Source organism: Capricornis sumatraensis, chromosome 2 (genome assembly GCF_032405125.1).
Source record: "Capricornis sumatraensis isolate serow.1 chromosome 2, serow.2, whole genome shotgun sequence".
Taxonomy (NCBI): Eukaryota; Metazoa; Chordata; class Mammalia; order Artiodactyla; family Bovidae; genus Capricornis; species Capricornis sumatraensis.
In genome coordinates this window covers 153,058,797-153,074,580 of record NC_091070.1, presented here as the reverse complement: position 1 = coordinate 153,074,580, position 15,784 = coordinate 153,058,797, and the positions used below count along the sequence as shown (strand labels likewise).

General features: G+C 36.0%; 1 protein-coding gene across 1 annotated transcript in view; it reads right to left on the bottom strand.

Moving 5' to 3' along the window:
- Positions 1-1,389: 1,389 nt before the first annotated feature.
- HFM1 (helicase for meiosis 1) overlaps positions 1,390-15,784 on the bottom strand; it is a 113,794-nt gene continuing 99,399 nt past the window's right edge. Inside the window, exons 32-38 of the mRNA XM_068966228.1 lie at positions 14,571-14,650; positions 13,598-13,704; positions 9,001-9,114; positions 7,536-7,626; positions 2,447-2,558; positions 2,202-2,353; positions 1,390-1,459 (exon numbers count right to left, since the gene is read on the bottom strand). Coding sequence (XP_068822329.1) covers positions 1,390-1,459; positions 2,202-2,353; positions 2,447-2,558; positions 7,536-7,626; positions 9,001-9,114; positions 13,598-13,704; positions 14,571-14,650 — 726 coding nt within the window. The remainder of the gene's footprint in view (positions 1,460-2,201; positions 2,354-2,446; positions 2,559-7,535; positions 7,627-9,000; positions 9,115-13,597; positions 13,705-14,570; positions 14,651-15,784) is intronic.

Genomic DNA, 15,784 nt, shown 5'->3' with positions numbered 1-15,784 from the left:
CAAAAATAGTGTCTTCATCATTTGTATCCTTTGCACTACCAGGCACAGTACTTTTCACTTAGCAGATCACAATAAGTCTTCTTAAATTAAACTGCTATTTCTTTAGTGTCAAAGTCTATGTATGCTAGATGAGCAGACTGCAGTGAACCAATTTTTCATTTTAATGGTGTTTAATAACCTTTAAAGGTTGCAGCATGATTGATTCAGATGCAGAAACACCAACTGTAAAGACGACTAAAATAAGGGCTGGTTGCTCTTACTTTTCAACAGAGACAAAGTCTCTTAAACTTGTTCTAAGTTTAATACATATGATGCCTCATAAATGTTTACTAATAACAGCCAACAACCTCATCTTCTTCTCGACTTCTCTTGTCTCTAAGGCTTTTATATCTGAAGAAAAATTCCTAAAACTTTTGAAGTGGCTTCAACTTCACACTGTATCTATAAATAAATTAGATAATAAAAACTGCTTAGAGTGCCTATCGGGGAAGGCAATGGCACCCCACTCCAGTACTCTTGCTTGGAAAATCCCATGGACGGAGGAGCCTGGTAGGCTGCAGTCCATGGGGTTGCAAAGAGTCAAACACGACTGAGCGACTTCACTTTCACTTTTCACTTTCATGCATTGGAGAAGGAAATGGCAACCCACTCCAGTGTTCTTGCCTGGAGAATCCCAGGGACGGGGGAGCCTGGTGGGCTGCTGTCTATGGAGTTGCACAGAGTTGGACACAACTGAAGCAATTTAGCAGCAGCAGCAGCAGAGTGCCTATAATACTACATACTAATAAAGAAATCTGAGAGATAACTCACTGGAAAATAATATCAAATAACTTTTGCTGTATTAAAAATCAACATAACAAAGTTTTAGAATTCACCACATTAAAAAACAAGTTAAAGGAAGACAGTCTACACTGATTAACGTTTCCTTTATTGTTGCTTGAAATGATATAAGAATAGGTTCAGACAGTCACTGGATTCTCAAAAATTTTTAGTAAAAAAAAAATCCTTTAGTAAATTAATGGTGAAAAATTGATACAATAAATAGATTTACTGACCTACAAACATTTGGCCTTCACAGAATTTCTTCTTAAGAAAATATTAAATTGGTTCTGGTCTAAATCCAATTAATAACCAAATAATTATTTCTAAATGAAGTTTAATTATCAGCTTATGAAACAAAGCCACCATAAAAGTATTTTTCATGAAGTTACAATATTATGGGGGAAAAATCAGTCCAAATATTTTGTTGCAAAAAAAGCCAACAAAGTTGGTCAAATACAAGAAAAAAAAATCTGAACAAGTATGAACTACTTTTTAAAAATAAAAATCAAGCTTTGTAAGGTGTCTTTATACTTTGTCTTATTAATATAAAAAGCATTTTTGTCTGTTTCAGAAAATACCATCAAATATTCCCAGAAAGGACTTTATTTCGTCAGCTTCATCATCAGGATGATACCTACTGGGGGGAAAAACAAATGTAAAAGTAACTATTTTTATAACACAGATTTATAATAAATAATGTACTAAAAATATAAAATGGATAAACTTGAAGATTGCTGAGAGGTAATTTATCAAATGAACTTCAACAGGCATAATCTTATAGGACGTCTGGAGGAAATTAGAATTCATGAACTATGAAAGGTAGAGACAAGTATATTAGATAGATATTTCTTTAGACATATTAGAAAGTAGCACCATTTAATCACTGTCAACAGGTCTTGAAACCTTGACTATTCAAGAGGAAGAGGGAAACTGCTAAAAGTAACCATAAAAACGATCAGCAGTAGGGGCACTGATTAGACTTAACCAGACTTCTTCTTTGAACCTGTAGAATTATAACAGAAGTTGGGGGCTGAAATACAACTAGAACATTAGAAAAATTAGCTGATCTCATTTCTCAAGTGACCTCATATTTCATATTATCAACATATTGTATTCAAATTAGTAAAAAAGTTTATCAATGTAACACAGTGTTTTAATTACTAGCATCAAAAACATAGGTTCTCAAAAATTGAGATATTTGATATTTTGAATTATCTTAAGGAGCTTAGCTTACCAGCGGTCTAAAATTTTTACATCTTTAAGTAAATAAAACATTTAGGTTCTGATCCTTAAAATGAACCAAGGGAAAAGGAATGCTGAAATTCTTTGTAGAAAGCTTTCACTTGTATAGTCTTAAAATATTTTTAAAGAGTTCTTACCTGAAATCAATCTCCTTTTTACATTCATTTCTAATAAAGCAATCCACTTTCTTATTAAAATTTGAAGAGTTTGATATTTTTTCAGAGCGAGTAAAGCATAGCTTTTCAATCTCTGGTGACAGACTTTGTTGTTTTCTTTCTTGTAAATGGACCTATATTTTGAGGTTAAAAAAGTCAGCAACCATTGAAGGTTTAACTCTTCAGGCAGTATTTAAAATAAAAAAGAGAGAAGTGTTTCTTTTTATAATACTTGCATTTCCAGATTGTTGAGGTAATTGTGTCATGGAGGATGCACCAAACTTGGACACAGCAGAATTTGATAAACAAATATCTGGCTTCTCATGTGATGAAACAAAACTAAAAATCAAAATGAATTACTTGGTCAAATATGGCATATAAGAGAAACAAACCATTCTAATTTAGATCAACAGCAATTCTTTGGAAAATATGATTAGTTTATCATATTTATCACCCATAAAATTGATGCTCTATATCTTAGACTCATGGTGAAGTTGGTGTCTCTTTCTTTTTGACAAAAAAGCAATTTATATATTCCAAATTAAATACAAATACTACTTTTAAAGGCCTACAGAAACAATCATTCAGCAGTTTTCATTAGAATTGAGTCTTAATCATCTGTAATCAAGTAGCCCATAAATCTTCTCTAAATCCCACTTGCTTAACTTTCAGTATCCTTTCCCTATTTTGGTCTCACTGTAGACAGGCATCTCTAGTTATCTTCTCATGTGTAACTGTATCTTAGTGTTCATCTTTAGTCTTTTATATTAGATTCATTCATTAAAAGCATTTATGATTCACTACCATAAGCCACATATTGCACTAGGAGCTAAGTATAAGCGGTAAACAAATCTTTAGGAGGTGATCATCTACACAGGTGCAGACAATAAACAAACAGTAAACATAATTACAGATCCTGAAGTGATATGAAGCAAATGAACTGAGTAATAATATAGTAGATAACAGTGTGGAGCACAAACCCACTTTAAAAAGATGGTCATGGATGCCACTCTGAGGAGGTGACGATTTAAGCTCACACAGGCTAAAATGTGACAGTCATGCAAGGAGCCACAAATAGCAGATGGTGTAGGGAAGAACCACACATATTGCTAGGACAGAATCTTTCTATCTCTTATAGCAAGGAATGGCAAGGAATTAAAACAGTAAAAAGAGTATGAAAGGAAGAGCATGTGTCTCCTTTTCATCATAGACCCTCAGCGCTCACAGGCCTTCCCAGCAGCAACTTCTGGCACCAGTTTCTCAGAGGTTTCTTGATAGAAGTCCATTTTAAACCCACCTATTTTCTGTTGGTCACTTTTAAACTCTTCCAAAAATATTTGTACTTTTCTAAAGTTGTGGTACACAACACTGTTCATATGCCTTGTTACTTTCCTACTTTGATTTGCCTACTTTCTTGACACCCATGGCTTTTTTCCACTGTGATGCTTCTAATCTGTTTACTCTGTATGACTTAGAACCAATGAATGGAAATGATAAAAAGACAAATTTTAAAAGCTAGTGAATGACCTGAGAAATCCAAACATGAAACGAGCACTGTAGAATGAATAAGCTCCTGGTCACTGGAATTGTCTTGGTGGAAACAGCATGATTACTTGCTGGTAATGTTGGATGGTTATTCAAGGACCCAGTGGAAGGGAGACTAAATGACATTTAATTCCTTTCAACTCTGGAATTCTATGAAATCTATGATTCTGTGATGTTGATACTAATGTTCAGTAAAATGACTAAATAATAGCAAAATTATCATATGACACTTACAAACTTAAAAAACATTTTAAAGTAGGAGAAATAACTCTTTAGTAGAATACTGAACCCTGAATAAGAAGTTACCACTATTTCTTCTCTGTGGGAAAGTTTTGGTTCTGGCTATAACCTCTCTCTTAAGTTCTAATCAGGTGCAACATACAAATATATTTTACATTTCTACAAAGATACTTCATGTTGAACATTTCTAATATTATTTTTTTTTCAAATGTCTCATATGCTCTATATCCTTAAGTAATATTTATGTCTACCCACTTGTCATTTATTCTTCCCTGTTCCTTTACTGAAATATTCTATCTATTTCTAAATCTACTCTTGAAATGACTGAAAAATCCAATTTTATCTCTCAGTTTCTATCACCTCTGCCCCAGTTGAGGCCTTATCATAGCCTGCCTTTCTCACTGGCCACTATGCTCCTGGTGGTCCCACCCTCTACAATTCATTCTACATATCACTGCTGGAATGGTATTTTTCTGATTGAATTATATAATCTTAATAGTATAAGCTTAAATAGGCTTATATAGCTTTAAAATCTTGGATGGTTCTTCACTGGCTACCATGGAGATCAGAACCCAGAGCCGGCTAGGCTACAATGGGTATATAAGCATTATTATTATTTTTTGGATAAGGGGTGCTGCAGATACTTAAAAAAATTAGTTGTCAAAATTTAAATGTCAGGAGATGTCACATAAATTTTAGATTCTTAGCTTTTTTTAAAAATCAGAAAATCTGACAACACTAGACTTACAGTTCCTACACTGCAACATCTGGTTAACTCTGAGCCGTGGTTATTCCCTTTAGAGGGGGCACTCTGCAGTTACCCTTGGCCCATCAGATCTGGAAGCAGTTTGAGTCTGTGAACCCTGATGTACTGGATACAGCACAGGTATCTAAATATGGTATTCATGGCCCCTCACAGACCTCAGCAATCTCAGCCTTAATTCTGTGGCAACACTGACCCACTTTACTGACCTTTGAGCACCAGATGCCTTTTCAAACCTTATCCCTTTACATACACTTTTCTACCTGGAATGCATACAGTTCAATTGCTCAGTCATGTCCGACTCTTTGCGACCCCATGGACTGAGCATGCCAGGCCTCCCTGTCCATCACCAACTCCAGGAGTTTACTCAAACTCATGTTCATTGAGTCAGTGATGCCATCCAACCATCCCATCCTCTGTCATCCCCTTCTCTAGCCTTCAATTTTTCCTAGCATCAGGGTCAGTTCTTTGCATCAGGTGGTCAAAGTATTGCAGTTTCAGCTTCAGCATCAGTCCTTCCAATGAAAATTCAGACTGATTTCCTTTAGGATGGAATGGTTGGATCTCCTTGTAGTCCAAGGGACTCTCAAAAGCATTCTCCAACACCACAGTTCAAATCATCAGTTCTTTGGCACTCATCTTTCTTTATGGTCCAACTCTCACATCCATACATGACTACTGGAAAAACCATAGCCTTGACTAGATAGACATTTGTTGGCAAAGTAATGTCTCTGCTTTTTAATATGCTCTCTAGGTTGGTCATAGCTTTTCTTCCAAGAAGCAAGCATCTTTTAATTTCATGGCTGCAGTCACCACCTGGAGTGATTTTGGAGCCCAAGAAAAGAAAGTCTGCCACTGTTTCCATTGTTTCCCCATCTATTTGCCATGAAGCGATGGGACCAGATGCCATGATCTTAGTTTTCTGAATGCTGAACTTTAGGCCAACTTTTTCACTCTCCTCTTTCACTTTCATCAAGAGGCTCTTTAGTTCTTCTTCACTTTCTGCCATAAGAGTGGTGTCATCTGCATATCTGAGGTTGTTGATATTTCTCCCAGCAATCTTGATTCCAGCTGGTGCTTCATCCAGCCCAGTGTTTCTCATGATGTACTGTGCATAGAAGTTAAATAAGCAGGGTAATATTCAGCCTTGACATACTCCTTTCCTGATTTGGAACCAGTCTGTTGTTCCATGTCCAGTTCTAACTGTTGATTCTTGACCTGCATACAGATTTCTCAGGAGGCAGGTCAGGTGGTCTGGTATTCCCATCTCTCCCAGAATTTTCCAGTTTGTTGTGTTCCCGACAGTCAAAGGCTTTGGCGTAGTCAATACAGCAGAAATAGATGTTCTTCTGGAACTCTCTTGCTTTCTTGTTGATCCAACAGATGTTGGCATTTTGATCTTTGGTTCCTCTGCCTTTTTAAAATCCAGCTTGAACCTCTGGAAGTTTACGGTTCATGCACTATTGAAGTATCGCTTGGAGAATTTTGAGCATTACTTCACTAGTGTGTGAGATGAGTGCAATTGTGCGGTAGTTTGAGCATTCTTTGGCATTGCCTTTCTTTGGGATTGGAATGAAAACTGACTTTTTCCAGTTCTGTGGCCACTGCTGAGTTTCCAAGTTTGCTTGTATATTGACTGCAGCACTTTAACAGCATCATCTGTTAGGATTTGAAATAGATCAACTGGAATTCCATCACCTCCACTACCTTTGTTCGTAGTGGTGCTTCCTAAGGCCCACTTGACTTTGCATTCCAGGATGTCTGCCTCTAAGTGAGTAATCACATCATCGTGATTATCTGGGTCATGAAGCTCTTTTTTGTATAGTTCTTCTTTGTATTCTTGCCACCTCTTTTTAATATCTTCTGCTTCTGTTAGGTCCCTACCATTTCTGTCCTTTATTGTGCCCATCTTTGCATGAATTGTTCCCTTGGCATCTCGAATTTTCTTGAAGAGATTTCTAGTCTTTCCCATTTTGTTGTTTTTCTCTAATTCTCTGCATTGATCACTGAGGAAGGCTTTCTTATCACTCCTTGCTACTCTTTGGAACTCTGCATTCAAATAGGTATATCTTTCCTTTTCTCCTTTGCCTTTCACTTCTCTTCTTTTTTCAGCTATTAGTCTTTTTCTTTTATACCTGTTAAACTCAGTTCTGTTTTTGTAATGTTTATTTATTTTGGCTGTGTCTGATTTTAGATGCAACACACAGGATCTTTGGGATCTATGTTGCAGCAGGTGAGATCCTTCCGTTACGGCACGTGGGCTCAGAAGTTGCAGTGCATGAGCTTAGTTGCCCCACGGCATGTGGGATCTTAGTTCTCCAACTAGGGATCAACCTGTGTTCCTTACACTGGAAGGCAGATTCTCAACCACTGAACCACCAGGGAAGTCCATCTCCCTGTCAAACTCTTATTTGGTTTTCACATCTCGTGAAAAGTGAAGATTCCTCACCTCAGCCCCAGAGACCATGATTCAGTAAGTCTAGCATGGGGGCCCAAGAATGTGCATTTTTAATGTGTTCCCCTAGGAGTTGGACATAACTGAGTGACTAAGCGCACACACACACACACACACACACACACACAAGGTAATTTTGATTTGTGTGGTCTGACAAGAGGACTTTGAGAAACACTGCTCTAAGATTAAGAGGGCTTAGCTTGGCTGATACCCTACTGCTTCTCTGCCATCTAATGACATGATCCTCCTCTCTACTTACATGTCATAAAAATATAAAGTCGTAAGTATTTGAAACCAAAGTTCTAAAACTTGCCTCTTAGATGTTTCTCTTTGGAACTGGCCTTTTGATTCTTGGAATGGTAGCTTACTTTCCCCAGTACTTGAACTCAAAGTGTTTCCAAATCCTAGGTAAAGAGATAACATTTTGAAATAAAATACCAAGAAACAGATGAATAAAGATTTTCACAAGTTCTACAAGGACTCTCTCCAAACAGATATGATCTGGTTAAAGAGAGAATGAAAAATTCTCAATAATTAAATTTACTGTACATATATAAAACAAAGGAGTGAAGTTAATGGAGTAAAACTACATAACACATAGGTTAGCTTATTAGTTACTATATTAAAAAGCCCCCAAACCATTTTTATTCATTCATAAGCCATGTAAATGATTAAGTTGAAGTTATTCAATATTTTCAGTGATCTGCAAAGGGCTGACTTCCTGCTGTCAGCCATCCTTGGACAGAGTCTCTCCATCTCGCTATCTTGTCTTTTTTTTTTTTTTTTTTTGCTATCTTGTCTTATACTTACCAAGGTTTTCACTTCTCTGTTTTAGTGAAATAGGCTGAATTTGCCAGTAACTCAAAGGCCTAGTTCCATTATTTTTGGATTGTATATGATTTAAACACAATATCTAATACAGGAGAAACTAATCATTTCCTCTTAATTATTTATTCCTGAAAAGTCAATTCATGTATTATTTCTGCTAGAAATAATATTTTTATGTTGTTTACTAGCATATAAAAATATTTTTAAAAATAGAATATTTTAAAATATTTTAAAATATAGCAGTTGTTTACATGTCGATCCTAAACTCCCTAACTATTGCTTTCGCCCATCCTCCTCCCTGCCCCTCCCAACCCCAGCAACCAGCAAGGACCTAATGCTGGTCCTTGGAATTCTGCTCAATGTTATGTGGCAGCATGGATGTGATGGGAGTTGGGGGAGAATGGGTACATGTATATATATGGCTGAGTCCCTTCACTGTTCACCTGAAACTATCACAACATTGTTAATCAGCTGTACCCCAAGGCAAAATAAGTTGAAAAAAAATGGAACATTTTTGTCTTTCAAAAACATTACCAGAACATGTGAATCCTAAAATGGAGAGCAGGATAGTCTCTTTTACGAGGGAAAATTCAATAAATCTTAATTTGAATACAGCCTTTAACAAGAGAAGGGACAACAGAATAGAAAAAGCTCATTTGCTATATCATCATTATGGAATAATCTTGACCTCTGTCCTAGGGATAGGAAATGTTATTTGTGAGAGGGCCACATTTTTAGTTTTGCTAAAATTTATAATCTGAATAAATCAAAGCTAATTAAGTACATGCACCAAAAAGGCAAATAAAATTAGTTTCAAAAACTTGACTGAAAAACATTCGAGGAATTTCTCATGAATTATTTCATTCTAAAATACATACATTTCAAATAAAATACATATAATACATATATACAAAAATATATACAAATGAAATATATTTCATGCTATTTACCTGATGTTTTTGTCTTCTCAGTTTCAGCTGAAAAGCTAGTAATTTCTACTAAGTTTTCATCATCAAAGTCATCCCAAATTTCATTTCCGAATTCAAAGTTCACTTTCAAAACTTCTGAAAATGAGAAATTACTTTTAATTGTATCTGTCAAATTCTAGTTTCCAGATGCATTAAAATTTCTGTTGAACAGAATTGTTTGAGGGGCTTTTTCACTTGAAGTTGTAGAATAGGTCCATCAAGAAAAATCTGTCATGTGTTTGTATAAGTAAGTATGCTGCTGCTGCTAAGTCACTTCAGTCGTGTCCGACTCTGTGCGACCCCATGGATTGCAGCCTACCAGGCTCCTCTGTCCATGGGATTTTCCAGGTAAGAGTACTGGAGTGGGTTGCCATAGGTACTTTTAAAACCATAAGCATCATTATCTATTGACATATGAAACACATTTTTCAACTATTAATACTAAACAGAGGTCTTGAGTAGTAGTTTTCTAAAGCACTGGGGTCAAGCATTATTGAGTATTGTAGTCAACCAGTTTTATTTACTACATTACATGTAGTGATTGATTGCTACACTAAATTTAATTTTCAAGGTATTTTTATAGATAAAATTAATTTTCCTTCTTAATTCCTGCATAAGAATAATCTTATTCCAAGATTGGATTGTAATAGCTTCTAAAATGGGCTTCCTTCCCATCTCCTTTCCTTACAAGTAGTCAATTTTGAGTATTGCTATGAAAATATATCTTTATTTTTCTGCTGCTAAAATATCCTCAGTGTTATCCACTGTACATAACCTGGTTTTAGAGCCAGAATACCCATTGTATGTAGCCTGGGTTAGAGTCAGACTACCCAGGTGAAAATTCCACCTTTCTCATTTACTGGTTGGATAATATTAGACAAGTAATTTAAACTCTGAGCCTAGTTTTCTCTTCTGCAGAACAGGGATAATAATAGTACCTAACACATATGATTATTATGGAAACTAAATGTCTTTACCTGTGCAGTTTTCCATAGCAGTGTGTTAATAAATAGTGATAATTTGTTTCTCCAAAAAATCTTGTGTATATATATGTATTGTATGTATTTGTTATATGTAAAGGATGTGTGATTGCAGCCATGAAAATAAAAGACACTTGCTCTTTGGAAGGAAAGTTATGACCAACCTAGACAGCATATTAAAAAGCAGAGACATTACTTTGCCATTTCCTTCTGCAGGGGATCTTCCCAAGCTAGGGATTGAACATGGTCCTCCTGCACTGCAGGCAGACTTTACCCACTGAGCCACCAGGAATACAGATAATAGTAAAATGTAGTAGAATAATGAGGAAATGGTTAGTTTTAATATTTACAGTCTTAGTTTTTAATATAATTTATTTAATTGAAACTTTATATAAATAAACTTTAATAATGCCAGAAAGAATCCCCTCATACTCTTATAAGCTCACTCCAGTAAAATTTTTCTTCACTTTAAATAACCTCTACACTATCCAAAACTTTCTCTATCCTTTCACTCCAGCTTCAACTCCAGTTCACATTATTCTAATTTTGTACCTTGATAATACATACATATCTATGTTCTACAAAGAGAAGTAGGTACAAAGTGCAATAGAAATATAGAGAAGAGGACCATCTGGCTAGAGGGGCTGCTGCTGTTGAGTTGCTAAGTGAAGTGAAGTTGCTCAGTCGTGTCTGACTCTTTGCGACCCCATGGACTGTAGCCTATCAGGCTCCTCTGTCCATGGGATTTTCCAAGCAAAAATACGGGAGTGGGTTGCAATTTCCTTCTCCAGGGATCTCCCCTACCCAGGGATCGAACCCGGGTCTCCTACATTGTAGGCAGACGCTTTTACCGTTTGAGCCACCAGGGAAGCCTGGTGTTTAACTGCTAAGGTGAAGGTGAAGGTGAAGTCGCTCAGTCGTGTCTGACTCTTTGCGACCCTGTGGACTGTAACCTACCAGGCTTCTCCATCCATGGGATTCTCCATCCATGGGATTCTCCAAGCAAGAATACTGGAGTGGATTGCCATTTCCTTCTCCAGGGGATCTCCAGGGGATCTTCCTGACCCAGGGATCGAACCCGGGTCTCCTGCATTGCAGGCAGATGCTTTAACCTCTAAGCCACCAGGGAAGTCATGTCCAGTTCTTTTTCAACTCCATGGACTGTCACCCACCAGGCTCCTTTGTCCATGTGATTTCCTAGGCAAGAATACTGGAGTGGGTTGCCTGCTATTTCCTTTTCCAGGGGATCTTCATGACCCAGGGACTGAACCCAATTCTCCTGCTTGGCAGGCAGAATCTTTACTGCCTGAGAAGCCCTGGCTTGATGGGGACTGGCAGCTAAAGAAGGAAGAGACTTGAGCATATTTGTATGCTGGAAAGAAAGAGACCTTAGGGAGAAGATATTGAAAATAAGAGCAAAAGAAGAGAGACAGCTAGTCTCCAAAAGTTCCAGGGGAGGCAGAACTGGAAAAATTAAGATTACAGATGAAAGGATAAACCTTAAATAGAAAAAAAGATAATTCTTTTTATAAAACAGTTAAGGATAGTACAGAAACAGAAAATATATAGTTGTGGGGTGGAAAGTTGAAAGAGTTCATATATCACAGGTTTTGATTTTCAATTCTCCACTGATAACTAAAAGTCAATTTTATTTTATAGAAATGGTATTGCTTGGGAATCAAGAGATATGGAATCTATTTCTAGCCTTGCCATTAATTAGATATGTGATTTTGGACAAGTCATTTAATCTCTTTGAGTCTTGGCTTCTTTCACTGTAAAATGAGAAGTTGCACAAAAGTCCCTTACAATTTAAATTGTACAGTTCAACATACTTTCTCATATAATTTCTAAAATCTTTTCTTCTTCTCTTCTTGAACATGGAATACAGATGATAAAAAATGCCATGTTTTTCTTAAGCAGTCTTAAGAGCAATATTTTAATACATTTAAAATATGTTTTACCACCAAAGACTAATGTGTAAAAAGTATAATGAATATACTCAATTACTATTAATAACAGTATCAGATACTATACTAAGAGTTTACATACATTATCTCATTTAATCCTAAAATTCCTAAAATATAACCAGATGATGGAATTGAGACAAACTAAGTTTTGAAAAGTCACTCAACTACTAAATGAGCTAGGATTTGAACCTAGACAGATTATGTCTATACCCTGCAAGTTTAATAACTATATTATACAACTTCTTTAAAAAAATGGGGGAGGCATTCAGTAAAAGATGGGTATAGTAATACTGGGTATATTAATATTGGGTATAATAATATTGGGGTTTAAAGTATTTAGATGAGGCTTTTATATCATAATAAAAATCACATTTGGAATGGCAGGTGGGAAAGAAACAGAAGTAGAAAAACTATTTAAAGACAATATGAAAGTAATTAGAGGGAAGGATAAACTCTGGTATGGAGAAGGGCAGGGGACAGAGTAGCTATACAAGGAGTAAGTTAGAGGGCTATCGGTTGAAGAGAGATAAAGATAAGAGGGCTAACAATCTTACACTTTCTATCCATGTTGTAATGATATTTCTCAGGCTTTCAACAAATTGGATAAATGCTCTGATATTCTATGTGAGGTTAGGGGATTTTTTTTTAATTTGATATTGGGTCTAATGAGTGCCATTGTGTCATAAGGGGTGGTGGGTACTTAAGTCCTTGTCTACTTCAGATCTTAAATTATGGCTAGTGACAGCAATAGAGTGAAAGAATAAGAGAAAGGGTGGCTATAGAAGTAAAAAAAAATACACATAAGAAATTGTTTTCAGAAAACCCCAAGCTTACCATTTCTATGTACAGGTACTTGAATAAACAACTTTATGGCCAGAATTATTTCTTACATGTTTTAACAGACTGGCTATTGGTACCATGACCCAAAGAAATGGTACTATTAATGGCAGGATAAGGACTAAGGAGGACCCAGGCCTAACACTGAAGAATTTATATGCGTTATTAAATGAGTTATATCTGATAAACTGGGTTATAGTCTCACATTATTATAGAGACTGTAAAAATCATAGTTTTAAGATCTACAGAGATATTAAAGTCACTAAATTTTCTATTCCTTAATTTTAAAGATAAGATTAAACTCAAAAGAGATTAAATAATTTTATCAAGGTAACACAGCTATTTTGTAAAATGAAACTAATTTTATAAACAAAAAAATTATTTCAAATAATTCTAAAGACACATAAAAGTAACAGTTTGGTATTTTAATACTTTAAATGTTCAAAGAGCCCTTATATTCTCAGCTTTTCCTCATATTATCTTTTTAAATTAATTAATTTATTTTAATTGGAGGCTAATTACTTTGCAATATTGTAATGTTTTTTGCCATACATTGACATGAATCAAACAGTCAAAGCTATGTAGGAAAAGATTCTAAAAATCTGTGACAGACACAGAAAGACCATCTGAAATAACAGACCCAAGAATTTGAAACCGGTTCAATAACTGAAGAGAAAAATGTTGACGTTAGTAATGATAATAATTTTAGATGTTGGTTTTTCAATAACATTGCTTGTCAGTCCAACGTAGTGATAAATCATATTCTCTTTCAAGTCAATATCAATAGTAATTTACCTTTGTCTTGATATGCAGATGGTTGTTGTTGCTGACTTTTTGTATCGATCTCATGCTGATCCCTCTGCTCCATTACAGGCAATTCAGGTGTGTTTAAATATTCTGACCTTTATAAAGATCAATAAAACCATTGAAAATGTTAAAGAAAATATTACAATTAATCTGACTTTGAAAACTACTTATTCATATAAGTGAGAAAAAAATTGGTTCATCTACTCAGTACTTCCATGATTAACTGTACTAGCTTGAGTAGTAAAGGGTTAAAAAAAATTTCTGTTTAATGGAAGTGACAACTACTTAGGTCATGTAGTCATCTTCACATGCCCCCATAGATTCCTGATATCTGTGTGTAGCCTTAAAAATTTATTGCTAATGCTTCTTTCAGTTAGATAACAAAAGCTAGGATCTCTTGAAGTACTGTTGGCATCTATTCTGATTGGTCAGTGGCTGTTCTGTACTGACTGTTAAGTACATTAAATGTCATCCCAGCATGTGGAATGTCCTTATCTGGAAGGGAAATTACATATATGTTATTTTTCAGGCATCATAATATAGGAAAAGAATGCTGAGTTCGCATCTAGAGCCCTCTGCTTACTAGGAATATGAGCTTTGGTTATTTCATCTATATAATGAGATAAAAATACCTTGATTTATAAGCCAGGTTGTTGCTAAGGTCAAAAGAAATAATGCACAAAAGCTCAATTTTTAAGTTATACAGTATTTTATAAATCTGAGATATTATTAATATAGAGATGATTTGATCTATGTTAAAAATATACTATAACTACAGAGTTCTGAAAAAACCTGGGGGTACAAAAGATAAAACTCTTATGATGTCATTACCTCATTATAAAACTAACTAATTACTATGATTTAAAGGTAGCCAGTAACAATCTTTCTCTGAGTAAATGATTATTTGGAGAAGCAGTTTATGATGAATAGTTTACCTCAGATATTAACATTATATTTGTACCTTGCTATACTGGGAAGAGAAGGTTTTGGAGCAAAACCAAAGTCTCTAAGGTCCACACCTGGAGATTTATTCACCTGCATCTATTAATGAAAAATAACAAGTTCAACTATCAATTTCACATCAATACCTTTTAACAAATGAGACAAACAGCAAAATCCTGCTGACACACATAGTCCCCAAACCAACAAATTATAAGAAAAACAGGCTAATTCTCAATTCAAATCTCCTTCTCAGGCCCTTCTTAAATGCTGATATTCTTCATGCTTCTTCTTCACTAGGCCATCTTCTCTTTTCACTCTGCTGCTACTGCTGCTAAGTCGCTTCAGTCGTGTCCGACTCTGTGCGACCCCATAGACGGCAGCCAACCAGGCTCCCCCGTCCCTGGGATTCTCCAGGCAAGAACACTGGAGTGGATTGCCATTTCCTTCTCCAATGCATGAAAGTGAAAAGTGAAAGTGATGTCGCTCAGTTGTGTCTGACTCTTAGCAACCCCATGGACTGCAGCCTACCAGGCTCCTCCGTCCATGGGATTTTCCAGGCAAGAGGACTGGAGTGGGTTGCCATTTCCTTCTTTCTTTTTACTCTACATGTTCTCAAAGATCTCATCTGTTCCCATGGCTTCAGTTACCATCTACACATGAATGACTCTCAAATCTGTAGCTCTCTGTAGATTTGAACTCGTTCTCTTTCTTAATTTTCTAGTTCGGCTCTCTCCTGACTTTCAAACAGCTATATCCAACTGTTTATAGAACATCTTTACCTAGACATCTTGTAGGCCTCCAAATTCAATATTTCTCAAATGAACTTTTATCATGTTTCTATTCCTCCAAACTTGCTTTCCCTTTAGAGTTTTTACCCTAGTGAGGCCTCACTTTTTCCCCAATTGCTCAAGCCAGAAAGTGAAAGTGAAGTCACTCAGTCATGTCCAACTCTTTGTAGCCCACCTGGCTCCTCCATCCATGGGATTCTCCATGCAAGAATACTGGAGTGGGTTGCCATTTCCTTCTCCAGGGGATCTTCCTGACCCAGGGATCGAACTCAGGTCTCTTGCATTGCAGGCAGACTCTTTACCATCTGAGTCACCAGGGAATCCCAGAAGGCTGGGTATCATCTTTAACAATTCTTTCTACTTCACCTCTCATAAGCAATTAAGTACCAAGGTAGCTGATTCTACCTCTGAAAAATATTTTAAACCCAGCCACTTCTCTCCATTG